This window comes from Electrophorus electricus, chromosome 6 (assembly GCF_013358815.1).
Source record: "Electrophorus electricus isolate fEleEle1 chromosome 6, fEleEle1.pri, whole genome shotgun sequence".
In the NCBI taxonomy this organism is placed as follows: domain Eukaryota; kingdom Metazoa; phylum Chordata; class Actinopteri; order Gymnotiformes; family Gymnotidae; genus Electrophorus; species Electrophorus electricus.
This window is the reverse complement of record NC_049540.1, coordinates 18007927-18023147: the sequence shown is the minus strand read 5'-3', so window position 1 is coordinate 18023147 and position 15221 is coordinate 18007927. Positions and strand designations below refer to the sequence as shown.

The 15221-nt window shown below is 35.3% G+C and overlaps 2 protein-coding genes across 2 annotated transcripts; one reads left to right on the top strand and one right to left on the bottom strand.

The window, feature by feature from the left end:
- The first annotated feature begins 1022 nt into the window (after positions 1 to 1022).
- Positions 1023 to 1964, top strand: LOC113582848 (olfactory receptor 4E1-like). The gene has a single exon (XM_027018865.1). The coding sequence runs from the start codon at positions 1023 to 1025 to the stop codon at positions 1962 to 1964; it is 942 nt and encodes a 313-aa protein (XP_026874666.1).
- Positions 1965 to 12298: 10334 nt separating this feature from the next.
- LOC113582270 (olfactory receptor 6N1-like) lies at positions 12299 to 13264 on the bottom strand. Its single transcript, XM_027017954.2, has one exon. The coding sequence runs from the start codon at positions 13262 to 13264 to the stop codon at positions 12299 to 12301; it is 966 nt and encodes a 321-aa protein (XP_026873755.2).
- Positions 13265 to 15221: the final 1957 nt, after the last annotated feature.

Below are 15221 nucleotides of genomic sequence, written 5' to 3'. Positions count from 1 at the left end.
CAGAAGAGAGATGACATATGTAGTTGTTTTAGATGTCCAGCGTAATAGGACACCAACAAATATGTCTCCTTTTGTGTCATCAGATTGAAGCAGGAGGTAGGCTTACTATGAAAGCAACTGTAACCTATATTTTATTATTATTTATTTTTAGTGTCAACACATTGATTTTTACCTTAATAAACATCACACTTCTCAACGTTTGCATCCTTCCTCAGTTCATGATTATATTTAATCACTGAACAAAACCCACTTTCATTTCCATCTCATAAAATGTTAAAGCAGATACAACAGATAACCTCTCACTAACTGATTATATTCCATAGTTACTAGATGGAGGTGAAATCTAGCTTGTAGCTTAATATTTAAAATAAATCTATAATAATTATTTTAGATAATGCTTTACCTGTGTATCATTACTCCACAGGTACCTACCTACCACTGATTTTAGACTTGTTTTTTATTAATTCCCTAAGGACATTTTCAGGTGTAAAGGACACTGTTAATAAATTGCTTTTGTACCCATATGTGCTCATATCAGACCATCATAGTACAGAAGATGTTATAACAAATTTGGCACAGACCACCTCACTGGTGATACATGGTCATTGGTGAGCTGCAGAAAGCTTAATCCTGCACACTGTTTCAATGGTATGTTACAAGTATACTTTCATTTGTTTAAAATATATTTACAAATTTGTCATGGCAAATTAACTTAATTTCTTATTAGGGCAATATAAATGTCTGTTTAAACTTTTAAATATTATTTTCAAATAATATTAAAAGAAAGAAGCATTTTTGAACAATATTAAACATAAAGACACATTTTAATGTTTTATATAAATGTTTTGTTTTTGTTTTTTTTACGAAAATGAAGCCCTGTCTGTGTATTTTAATTGTCTATGTGGATAGACTGTGTGTTTAAAGCTGATTATTAATCATACACATCTTGTTTTCAAAAATGAACAAATTCAGACTATTAATGTGATCATTTTCTTTACTTCCACAGCATTGCAGGCGAGGTGATGGAAAACGGAACATACAGAAATCAAATTCTTATAATCGAAGGATTGAGGGTCACACATCAGTCTGCTTATCCAGTGTTTATTCTTCTTTTCTTAGTCTATCTTTTCATTATGATATCCAATCTTGGACTTATGGTCCTGATATCAATGGAGAAAGCTCTTCACAAACCAATGTACCTTCTCTTTCTTAACCTTCCCCTTAATGATGTACTTGGTGCTTCTACTGTTATGCCTGGTTTGCTCAAAGACATCTTTAAAGATGATTCTGAGAGATATATCAGCTATGTTGCATGTGTAATTCAGGCATATGGTGTTCACGCATTTAGTACAACAGCACACACTATACTGATGATCATGGCTTTTGACAGGTATGTGGCCATATGCAACCCTCTACAATACAACACAATAATGACCAACAAAATGGTTGTTAAACTATCTGCATTAGCTTGGACAGTAGCAATTGTCCCAGTTGGTGCTATATTGGCTCTTACTATTAAGCTGTCACACTGTAGTTCAACTATTTCAAATCCATACTGTGATAATCCTTCTCTGTTTAAACTTTCTTGTGAGAATCTATTAATTAATCAGGTCATTGGATTATCATCCTCTTCTTTGTTCTGGATCATCTCGATATCATGCATCAGTTTCACTTACCTAAAAATTGCAATTGTCTGCATAAAAAATAGAAACAGTGCACTGAAGAGCAAGGCTATGAAAACATGCAGTGCACATTTGATCGTGTACCTAATTGTCCTTGGATGTGGATTAACCGTAATTATTCTGCATCGATTCCCACAATATTTGGAACATGAAAAACTGGCTAGTGTCTTGTTCTATGTTATTCCCACCAGTCTTAACCCTATTATATATGGATTTCAAACCAAAGAAATCAGGCAGTGTTTTGAGCAGATACTACAGAAAAGGAAAGTGATTTCAGAATGATTATACTTTGTTAAACTGGTTGCCAAGTTTTCAAATTGTTGACATCTTGCAGGGGTTTAGACATGCCAGACATGCTTGATCAGCCCTGCCTAGATCATGTGAGGTAGGGTGTCTGATTGATGAAATACCTGAAATATCCTGTGACTCCAGAAAACATCACCTATGATGTGTCCAGAGAAGCAGGATGCATTTCAGAGGACAGTTAATTTTTAAATTACTTTAAAAGAGATTGTGTTGACAACTGTATTTTGTATTTGGTGTCATTAGTTTGGCATTTGTGGCAAGATTATTAAATATTATTATTATATTATTATTACAGGTAAAGACCATGAAGAACACAATACATAGCTACCGGGGACAAAATGTTAATCAAACAAAGAAAAAAACAATATCCTTGGTCATTTCTTTAATATTTACAAAATACATACTCTATTTCATTTGTCAGAATACTGCTGGATGCCTTTGGCTAGCATTATCTTTAATATTGATTTTTGTTTTAATATTTAAAATTTTATCTTTTATCTTGTCACAAAATGAGATGGAGTATTATTTTTTAATTATATAAATGTACATAAATATATGTATGGCCTGGTCACACGTAAAAGTTTAATAAAACAATAAGAGCTTATGTATATGAACATAAACAGTGAAGTATAAATCTTGATGAAACCATCATTTATCATAAAAAAAAATATTTCTAATCAGATTTTGATAAAAATGTACAATGTCAAAGTAAATGTAACTGTTCTGTATATGCCATACCATGCTCTTATAATAGTAAACTGTATGTTAAAATTTAAATCTGTTTAACAGTTTAAATCTGTTCATTATCATGTGGTTAGCTAATTCATTAAGTCTTAAATTGAATGTTTTATAAAATGTATATTTAAAATATATACATTTATGGAAATTAATTTTGCATATTTTTTGTAATTGCATGACATCATTTAAACATACTATGAACATACACCTCTGTAGCCTGTAAACATTAGGTGGTTTTCTTTGTTTGTTTGTTTTTAATAAATGCACCATTTCAATATTTCAATCAGACTTAAGGGAAATTTGTCTTGGTCAAAGTAGTGCTTACAAGCAGAATATAAATTAAGAAAGTAGCTCTGTAGCCTGTAAACATTAAATAGTTTCTTTCATTGTTAATAAATGTGCTATCATAATACTCAAAGCAGAAATACTTTGTTGGTTATGTACAATAACACTTAAGAGAAATTTGTCTTGGTGAAACTTGTACTTAGAAAATATAACGCAGAATATAAAATTAGAAATCAAACCAATAAATACAGACAACTGTATGATATATTTACAGAAAAAGGATAAAGAGTCAGACAAAATATAGCACAATTAATGTCAATAGTTCAACATACAGTTCTTTACAACAATATTTCCTATTATGTGTGAATAGTGCAGGAATATGTTTTTAACTGATACAGCAGTCAGCATGGACTGCCTGTAGCAGTGTGTGCATGTTGGAAAATGACATTTGTATATGTACAAAGAAGTACAGAATGCTACAGTGTGCTGGAATAAAAACAAGGTGGGTAAAACAGTCATAAAAGCTCATAAAATGTGCATTACGAATCAAGGTTCCTGTTCAAAAAGCTACTGAACAAAGGACAAAGCTGCTGATTTTAAAGAGTGCACAGAGTCATTTTCTCTGTTTGTCTTTAAAATAAATGATGACCATACTGGTAGGAATGGCAGAGATTTTGTGTGCACTTGTCCATATCTTGAACTTATACCATTCATGGATGGATCTCGTGATCTCAGATGATTAGATTTTCCCCATGGCCTGAGGAGATCAAGCATCAAACCAGATTATGATGGTTGAAGCCAGGTTGTGGAAGTCTGCTAAAAATAAATAAATAAATAAATAAATAAAGATATTTGTAAAAGCGACCTTGAGTTTGAGAAAGGCACTATATAAATGCAACTAATAATAATAATAATAATAATAATAATAATAATAATAATAAAAGTGGAAGTGTGTGTAGTAAAATTTGGATATTGCTGGTGTCAGTTTTAAAGGCACTTCACTCTGAGAGGCCAATTTTAATTACACACAGTATAAGGTCAACCATCACAGTTTCACAATATGCCAAGGTTTTGATGGAGAAATATTTTGTACATTATGGGCTCCTTACGTGGATACACTCTGATTAGGAGCATGACTTTGAGTCCAAACTGATCCGTCACTTCCTGCTGATGTTGGAGATATGCAAGTGCAGCAAAAACCATATCACCCTCAAGGCAACCTACAGCTGGAAAGGTTCAATAGGCTGCTATTCTCTGTTGGGCACACAGGACTCTAAACAGAATCCTAAGTCGTTTCTTAGCATTGATATGTTGAAAGTTGTTACAGTGTAATTTATATTGTTTAATTCATAATATTTAGTGTAAGAATCAAATTCTTCTCCTTAGAATAAAATCAATTATGTTAGTCTAGTATGAAGAATATCATGTTCTTTAGACATGGACTGCCCACTGTCTCTATTCTTGTGATTTTAGCACTCTCTAATCTGTTCTCATGCAGTGCTCATGATCACCAGAAGCAGTTGGACCAACTGTTCCCAACCAACTTTTCCTTTCACCCTTCTGACCTTCTTACACACACATCCTGTTTCCCCTTGTAAAATCACATACATAGGTCAACTGTTGAGGTTTAAAAAGTAATCCTTGACCGCTGAGGTTTTGAAAGGAATTATCAGCCATTTCAAGGTGTGTCATTGTGTTTTTTTTCTTTATTCACTCCTTCCTCATGAAGTGTTTTGAGAAATTAGGTGGGTTTGCAGTTTTTATTTTTATTGTGTATTGGGGTAATTTGAACATTTAACTGTTAATATGTTAATCCTTTAAGCCCATCATTATCATTTATTTGTCTTACTTTTCTTTCTTTTATCAGTGTCCTATTGATTCATTTACATGCCAAAGAGCCAGTAAAAATGATTAATAATTCTGAAGCTATAATTAGAATTAATTAGAATTAAATAGTAATTATAATTGTAATTAATTAAAAGTTCTTGCAATGCATATTATTTTATTATTTACAATTATATAGATTTGTTTACAATTAATTATTTTTATTTTTAAGCATTTCATATTTAATATTTCCTTTTATTAAGTTAAAAAATTCTGTCATCCTTGTCTGTATTCTCTTCTTAAGCTCATGAGGAGATCTTAGAACTGTTTATACTGAAATTGTCTATAATGTCACTGAATACAAGACTTTAAACATGAACAGAATAACAGTTCTGGATACTTACATGAGCACTGTAAACAAATTCAGTATAAATAGTCCTAAGTTTTCCTTGTGAGATTAAGGAGATAATACAGACAAGGAAGAGTAGAAACATAATTTATGTTTATAACATAATAACATGGCAAAACTGAGATTAAACATACCAAAATTTGACTATCAGAATTATTTATGACCTTCCCATGGGTCATAAAATAAAGGCATAACACAGACCATTTCCATAGATGAGTCTTTGGCTATTCGTCACCAGTCCACAGATATCTACCTACCTAAAATGTCAGTATTTTATTTATTTTCGAGGGACATTCTCAGCTATACAACTAACACCAACTCTTTCAAGAGGCCCTTCTAACTAAATTGTTGTTGCTCTTGTAACTAAGATTGGTTGTATCAGTGATAGTCTTTTTTAATGGATAGTAATGAGGTGATGACTTGCAGGTGAGAATGTTTCGGAGAGACAGAACTTTGGGGATGATGACCTCTGGTGGTGATCCTCCTGAATCACAGGTACAAGCATAACAGTACCTTAAACAATAAAGAACTGCAGGATGCAAAAAACAGAGCTGAGAAATGTCATAGATACATGCATAGATGAAATGACTAAAATCAATGCCTTACCCATTATTGTAGATTAATTTTAACATATTTTGAGACTTGCTTTTACTCTTAGTGGAGTACTATTGTATTTAAAGTAGTTTCATTAACAAGCCCATCACAGAAAAATAGCCATGCATCAAATTATAAAAACATGAGAAAAAATGAGAAAGGATGTAAAGTCAAAAACAAAATTAATAAACTTAAATTATTTTTAATCTCATGTGTACCATGTACATCATAGATTGTCATGGTCTGGAAAAATGCAAGGCAGTAATTTAATCAAGAGGGTTACAAGGGTTACTACACAATCTGAAGGTGAAAATCAGAAAGGCTAGGATCAAAATCAGTAAAGTCGAAGTACAAAAATGTAATCCAACACTCAAAGAAGAAATAGGTCAAAAAAAAGGGCTACAAGGAAACCCACTTGGTACGTAGGCACAAGGCAAACAATAGTCCTTCACAAATAGTGAGAGGAAAACCAGTGCTGATATAGTAAATTTATTAAGGGAAGATGCTTAGTTAGTATGCTTAGTTAATAGGAGGCTGATCATGATGATGATTGACTGTCAATCCTGGGGATTAGGGTTGCTTGTAGACATGACACTGTTGTAGTTGAATGAACTGAATTTGATTGATTCAGTTAAATCCTTCAATAAGAAAGGCTTTAATGATAGTCTTGGCCTCTGACTTTCATGTCCACATGAGTGATACAAGTCTAGTAATTTGACTGAATAGGACAAAATTAATGTCCAGTAATTTGACTGACAGGACTAGTCAGCCTCAAGTTTGAAATATTACCAAAGGATGACTTACTAAGAGGAGTCAAGGCATTACTCTGGGAAATTCAATTTATTACTTCAAACTGAATTGTTGTGGTGGTGTAGTCTGTGGTATATTTGTGAGCAAAACAGTGCTATCACATATAAAGTGAATTTCTATATATAAGTAGTAACAGACTGCTCCAACCAAATGTGCTATTAGGATGGGAAGGTCAAAATGGTTTGAGCTGGTAAGAAGTAAGACGAGAATCTTTGAAAGCCGTGATGCTGCACCTGCTGAAGGCCTACTTTACTGGTCAGCAGGTGTCAGTACACAGTAATGCACAGCACAACCCAATGAACTTCTGGGTCACACATGGACACTCTGTATGAGATGTACACACAGGTGGCTAACACATAGGAGATACAGACCACTATCGGATGGGAGCAACAAGCAACAAAAACTTTCAGTCTTTCAGCTGAACCCATTCTGATGATGGTTTTCCGATACTGTTGTATGATGATAGAATTAGCAGGAAAATACGAATAAGGACAATTAAGGCAAAGATTAGTGCTACTACACTGTTCCTTGTGATGTTGGTCAAGACAGATGCACAAGTGAGCAGGATTCAGCCCTTTCTCTCGCAGGAAGCTACCCAGGTGTTTGTGCAGTCTCTAGTGATCTCAAAGCTAGACTATTGCAACTCGCTACTTGCTGGTCTTCCTCTAAGAGCCATCAAACCTCTGCAACTTGTCCAAAATGCAGCAGCACGACTGGTCTTCTATCTTGTGAAGTTCGTTACTCCACTGCTGCACTCCCTTCATTGGCTTCCAGTAGCTGCACGCATCAGATTTAAAACCTTGTTGCTTGCCTACAAAGCCAAAAATGGACCAGTCCCTTCATACATGAGATCAATGGCCAAGAAATACTATGCTTCAGGTCTCATGAAAGACAAGCATCGAGACTATTTTCTGTCTTGGCTCCAAGATGGTGGAATAAACTCCCACTTGCTGTCCTTAATTTCTACAGTATTCTAGATAATTTGTAAACTGGACTCTAACCTACATACTGGCTAGTATGTATCCTATGAGTAAATGACAAAGCACTTTTGTAAGTTACTCTGGATAAGAGCGCCTGCTAAATGCTGTAAATGTAAAATGTAAATGTAAATGATCACCCAGGATATGTTTAACTTTGGCCCACAGAAGGGCAGTGGCACTGCTAAAACAGGGCAGGAAGAGGAATGGCCCATCCACAGACCCAGTCTAAAACTTTGAGAAAAAAACAAACCCTCCTGGTCATAATTGATTCGTAATATAATGGAAGACAAATAGCTAGGTTCCTGTTGATACCCATCACTCTAAGTAAAGTACATCCTGTTACAGCCATAGAGAGTATGTACCTTTGCACAAAGCATTCAAAAGAAGAAACTCTTAACTCCAGCTTAAATTATTTTTGGAATAGTCACTCTTGTAAATACCATATCAAAGAAGGACATATTCTCAAAAAAAAGTACATGGGTGAATGCAATTTTGAGTCAATTCTGACTTCATGTACTTAAAGGATAACTACACAAGCTTTATCACCCCTCCTGGATTTGAATGCAGGATCTTAATTGCTTTGTTACAATGGCAGGGAGTACCTTGTTTAACTTTATTTCCTGACAACTGTTTCCCAAACTATTGTTTTTTAAGCTTCATATTGGGTATACAGTCAGTTACATCATTAATTTATGTGGGTTAATATTGACATGGTTATATAACCTCAAAAACAGTTCTAAAATACATGTGACTATAATTATTATTTGTCCTACTGACCAACTACTCACCCATCATCTGCTTAGGGATGAACCTATTTAATTTAATTTTATTTATCATATTTTTTTTAATCCAAAATTACCTTATTGACCTTAAAATAGACCATTCATTTTTATTAGAAAGCACTAATCTTAGAGTATTTTATGAGTATATCTATTTTGAATGTAAATATATATTTATCTCTTTTTAGAATGTATACTTCACAAATATTTTGCTGATTACTTAAGTCAGTGGTGTAATTAGGACATATAAGGTATATATAATAAATAAAAAATATGTCTTTTCTTATTTACTTGCTATTTGTATGACTCAAATAAGTCAATGCTCTTAAGGCATGCAGTCACTCTTGTGCAGTTCATACGATGTGGCTTGCCCTCAGCAAAATCATTTACGATAGACTTCAAGGTGATGCCTCTTATCTACAGCTTGAGTAAAACTGTGATCAACAAAAGAAGCAGCTGGAAGGATATGCTCTGTTCATATGTATAATGAGTGCTAGAGTTGAACATTCCTACAGAAACAATAATACCATAATCTTTTGTTTTAAGGCATGGTCTAATTAACCTTATGGCAGCTGTGATAGGACAGGGAGCAAAGTTTATATAATTAAGTCCATGTAATGTTTTGAAAAACAGCATATAGCTTGTTTTTATTCATCCATTTAGATGCCTTTTGTAACACTGTGTGGCATGTGGCAGAAACAGGCAATAAATAAGCATAGAATCCAAAATAAAGACATTTAATGAAAACATAAATACTGCAGATGCAGGCAAAGACACAACAATTATCCACATCTAGATGCTAATGTGCATGACTGGAGACAGGTGAGCAAGTAATCTTTTGCCTGGGAGTGAGGTCCAGTAGCAGGAGCACAGTGAAAAAACAGAAGGACATGGCTAAAAATAATAAACAAACAAACAGATGAGGAGGAACACCATAAGAGAGAGAAGGAGCAAGACATATGACAATGTATTATTAAACCAGATTTTCTTTACTTCACTGGTTTAAAAAAAATGTTGCGGGTTCTGTTCTTGGTTTACTGATGATCTTATGGTATGTAATCTTGGGACTCCCACACCTAAACTGCTTGAGAATCCTACTGTCTCTTTGTCTTTTGACCTTCTTCAGACTTCTATCTAAGATGTTTCTGAACTTTCCTCAAATGGTTTCATTTTAAATCACACCGTTTCTAGCCAGCTGCTACTGTTGGCCTCTTTGCTGATGTGCAATGTTATGTGATGTGCCTCTGGTCCAAAAGACCCCATCAGCTGCCTACAGGGATGCTCTAGCCTCTGCTTGTCCCTCAGCACCCTAGGTCACACCTCACTGTGGACTTTGTGACTAACTGAAGGTGATACTACCATTCTAGTAGTGATCGATCTTTACTCTAAAACCTTTTGTCTGATTTCTCTTACATGCTCATCCAGCCACCTCCTCCAGACTGATGCCCTACTGACGCCCTTCCAGTGCTACCTCAGCTTCCGGCTGCCTCCTTGGTCACCCAAGAAGCATGACGTTTCAGAATTCAACAAATACCTCAACAGCAATAAGGAGGTGTGAACATCCATACATTTCTAGCTAGAGAGGACCATCCATCTGAATGGAATGCAAGCAGATCACCACTGTAGGGAGGCGCACACATGCCAGCTTGGGCAGAGAGTATGATTGTCCACCCAGAACCTGCCTCTTGGACATCAGTGTAAGGAAAAGAGAGCATAATACACTGAGCTTGTCAAGGTCCTTAAGTAGACAAACCAGGTAATTTAAGGCCTTCACCCCCAGCTCACCTATTCCTTTCTCCTTCTTTGCATGAATCTCTCCTCAGGCCTGTTGTACAGGGTCCTGCAGGAGAATAATGCACTGGAAATACCACCCCTGGCCCATCAAGGCCTACAAATGCTTTGAGAGCACTACTTGACTACTTGCTTTGAGAGCTCTACTTGCAATGTTAGGGACAGCTCTAACACCCAATAGTCTGGAACAAGACCTAGAGGAGAGGTCCTGGATGCCTGACAAGGATTTGCTGGATCCCATTCTGTGGAGGCCCAACCAGCTGGGACCGTACTCCCACTGTCACTCACTGGCCTCCTGTCCAACCACCCTTAGAGGGGGAACCTTCTGTTATGAGTGCCTCTACACCTGTACATCCTCAGCACTCTGCTTCTCCTCATTACTAATACTTGTATCACTAATTTCCCATCATCACTAGGAAGTAGATTTAAGCATCACTCTCTGTTCTCCTTTCTTTTTGTGCATGGTCTCAGGCCCTTGTCTACTTATGTTTGGTTTCTAGCTATTATTTTTCCCCATTATATATATATATATATATATATATATATATATATATATATATATATATATATATATATAGAGAGAGAGAGAGAGAGAGAGAGAGAGAGAGAGAGAGAGAGAGAGAGAGAGATTGGAACAGCATATCCAGTTGTCAAGGAAAAGAAATGTAGAACTTAGAGAACCAGTGAGCTAAAAAGGAGATTGACACAGCTCTACCTAAGTCAAGAATAAACATTGGTTTGGCTTGAAAGGATTCAGAAGTGATGCTCAATCAGCTTTTTTATTGCTGAACAGGCATTTGTCATTTGCTAGCTAGTTAACGAAAATTGCCATCCAAAATTGTGGAATTTTTGGAAGCCTATTATAAGGCATGCCAAAAAGCCAGGATTTACATCCAACCAGGCTGAGTCACTGGTCACAAGCACGATTGTATGTATCAATAACACAGAAACATCACCTCCCAGGTTGTGAATCTACTGGTCAGATGACAAAAGTATTATTTTGGTAAAACAGAATATTCACTGATAACACGCACACACACAATCATATCTGAAAATACTCATTAGTAAGCATGTTAAGCATAAGGGGAAGGACTTTCTGGATTTTTTGCATTCTTCTTACTTTTCTTATTGTTCCTAGCCTCACTTTGTTTGGCTGACTAATATGTCCATTCTTGTCTCCCATGTGAACATAATGAATGAGTGCTATGGAAATCAGCATACAAGCTTCTCTTATAGAGAAGTCTCTTCAAACAAAGACAGACCAAACATGTTTCAAAATATCTTTGAAATTCCTTGAATTTGAATCAGCTGTTATAAAATTTTAAATGTTTTGCAGAAGTCCTCAGGATATACATAAAAAACATATTAAGTACATACAGTATATTGAAATTATTTCTGAGTCAAAAACAGCTTTGGTAGCCTGTAGGTAGGTTGCAGGAAAAGTCCCTAAATTATGAGAATGTTTATTCACAAGCAGGGACACAATAAATGAAAATATTAATGATTTTTTTTAACAGGATATTCATCCAGCAGATTTCTATTCATCAGGCTTTGGTATCTATCCAGATTTTCAAATTTCAATGTGACAAAAGACAGTGGCAGAGTAAACGTTGTAATATTAATTACACCACAAAGATTTTTATTTAACATATGCAAAAAAAAACACTTAAAATATGAAATTAAAAATATAGAATAGACCACATTAGATGGCCATAGTCCCCAAGAAATTAAATTATGTGCACCAGTTTCTCTGCTGTTATTGTGATTTGCTAGGAACAATATTTTCAAATCACAACCCACTTGCTGTTATTATCATTGGCAATGTCTGACAGATTACTGACACTTTGCACTTTATGTACAAGTATCAAGTTATACAAGTATAAATTCTAAGGTATAACAAAAATGTAATTAATGGAGAGCAGAATCCATGTCTCTCATAAATAAATAAAATAATATATAAAATAATAAAGTAATGGAGCATTTTTCTTGTGCTCCCACCCTTGATTTTATCACATTTAAAACTTTAGCTCAACTCTAAGCAAGCTGAAGCATAACATTTGAGTACCAAAGTAAAAGTTATACAGATCTGTTACCATTTCATCATGAGATAGAGGGCACAGCTTTCCTGACACAATTACTTGTGTGTGAGACTGTGTTGCATCTGCTGAAGGCCCTTTTAAATGCATCCTGCAGCTCTTTATTCCTTAAGCTGTAAATGAAGGGGTTCAGCAGGGGAGTCAGTACAGAGTAAAGCACAACAAAAACCAAACGTACTTCTGAGTCAAACATGGTCACTCGGTAAGAGATGTACACACAGGAGGCTGACACATAAGAGATACAGACCACTATCAGGTGGGAGCCACAAGTACCAAAAGCTTTCAGTTGTTCAGCTGAGCCCATTCTGATTATGGTTTTCCCAATGCTGATGTATGATGCCAGAATTAGCAGGAAAGTACCAATAAGGCCATATAAAGCAAAGATTAGTGAAATTAAGTTGTTATTTGTAGTGTTAGTACAAGCCAGGCTAACAAGTGAGCTGTGATCACAGAAAATATGTTTAACTATGTTGGGCCCACAGAATGGCAGTGGCACTGCTAAAATCAGGGAAGGGAGAGGCAGGATCCATCCAAAGAACCATGCCAAAAATATGAGCAAAAAACAAACCTTCCTAGTCATAACTGATGTGTAGCGTAAAGGATGACAGATAGCTAAGTACCTATCAAAAGCCATAACTGTTAGCAAAGCACGTCCTGTTACACTCATGGAAAGAAAAACATACATTTGTACAAGGCATCCTGTTTTAGAAATGGTTTTAACTTCAACTAGAAATCCTGACAGCATGTTTGGAATAGTCACTGTAGTGTAGATCATGTCACAGAAGGACAGATTGTCCAGGAAATAGTACATAGGTGAATTCAGTCTGCAGTCTGTTCTGACGAGATACATAATCATACTGTTTCCCCCCAGTACAAGAAGATATATTATTAGGAAGACAGAAAACAGAATAAAATATTTGTCCTTCAAACCTTCAATAATAAAATATGTTACTGCCTTGGTTGTGTTCATTTTAGTGGAAATCAGCAACTGTATTAAAAAATTGAGAGAAGAAATTACTCTACACTAAATATAGTAGACCAATATTTTAGTTTAGTCCAAGAGTTTAAATTGTTTTTAAAGTTAAATGTTAAATTTAATATTTAAAGTTAAATTATTAAAATGTGACTACATTTAAACCAATGGGGAAGTTTTATATGAAAAGTTGATATGAAATAGCTAATAACACAGAAACTGCAATTTTGTTCTAAAATGCAGACATGTAATCCATGCTCAATTGGATTTCATCTTTAGAAATCAAGAAACAATGTATGGATGAGCATATAAATATACACATAAAAACAAGGAGGTTCCATTACCCTAATTGGTTGTCAAGAGCAAGTGTTTGTTTTCATTCATCAATTAACAGCCTCTCTCAGACCAATTAAAAGTTTAATGTTTTTTGTTTCTCTGGTTACATTGTTTTTCATTAAAGGATAATGATACAAGGTTAATCGTCTCTGTTGGGTGTGGATTTTGAATCTTGTACCTTAATTGCCTTGTTACTGTCAGTGGCATGTAGGAGCTTGTATTTCCCCATAGTTTTAACCCATAAGAACCCAGACTCAGTTCACCTTAAAGGAAAATTATGAGGAATATAAAACAGACCAAATAGACCACATGGAACACATTTCTGATTTATTTTTTGAAATGTTACTTCCTAATACCAAAGATTTGTAATGTCACATATATGTTACATTGGGCATTTATGGTACATTTATGCCTCATTTGAAAATAAATCAGATGTTTTTTGCTTAATAATAAAATATTTTCCTTTTTATTTGAAATTTGCAACAATGCTGGTTAAAACTAACAACATATTATTTTTCAGATTTGTTTTACAACACAAAAATGTGCAAACTATCAAAATAAAACTACCTCATAATGGAGGTCTTCTCAACAAGCTGTCAGTACAGTTGCAGCTGTACAAAAGCAAGCAACAGACTTATGTAGTGAACTTAAAACCACATGTACATAGTACAAACTATGTGCAAACTGCAAACTACTCAAAATGAAATAATTGGTGATAAACACTGAAGGCAAACAAAATATTTGAATGATCAGCAACATGTTCAAACCACAGTTATCTTTGGTAAGTATTTTTGACAATTTAGCCTAAGCCAAATGGTGAAATTTGAAACAGTTCCTTTCCTCGATGAAGCAAAGGCACATATCACATTTCTCACAGAGGGTGGTGGTTGCATTGACTTTGCAGACTTTGCAACAACCACGCTTGTCACATTTCACAGGCCAGTGTGCAACTTGGTCTGTGCGAACATCATCTGGAACTCCAACACGAACTCTCTTGGGAGGAAATGGTGGAGGTGTGGCGTTAAGTGATGGGCGACCCCTTTGTGAATGCACAAGAATCAAGCTAGTGGCAACCTCTGCTTGAAAGCTCCTTTGTTTCAGTGGCTTTTGGACACCAAGTAGTCTGCAGTCATGGTGGTAGCACAACCATGCATTAACAAGGCCTAACATGATTTTTTGCCAGAACAGGTACCAGTATCACCTTCGTGACCACATGTGATACTTGTACCTTGAAATGCAAGCAACAAGGAGGTCTATTCCCCCCATGAATGTGTTGTATTCCTTCACAATGTGTGGCCTGTTAACCTCCATGAATGCTCTGTCTGATTTGTTCCAGCATCACACTTTGTCTTGAGGCTCAATTGCACAGTAGGATGAGATCAGGGTAACAGGTTTGTTGTCATACCATCTGACAATGACAATGTCTTCTTCTTTCTCCACCCTGGAATCAACAGATTCCTCTACCTTTCTTGGCAAGACTCTTCTCATCTTCAAACTGACAACCAGACATGCGGTTGCCCCGGAGTGTTCCTACAAAGTAGATCTGCTGCTGAAGAAGCCTGTGCACCAGTAGTGCTGAAGAAAAAAAATTTCAGCAAATACTTTGTAGTTTTGATTT

What these genes read in the sequence shown, in the direction of transcription:
- LOC113582270 (XM_027017954.2), bottom strand. Translation starts at nt 13,264, where the DNA reads ATGAACACAACCAAGGCAGTAACATATTTTATTATTGAAGGTTTGAAG.
- LOC113582848 (XM_027018865.1), top strand. Translation starts at nt 1,023, where the DNA reads ATGGAAAACGGAACATACAGAAATCAAATTCTTATAATCGAAGGATTG.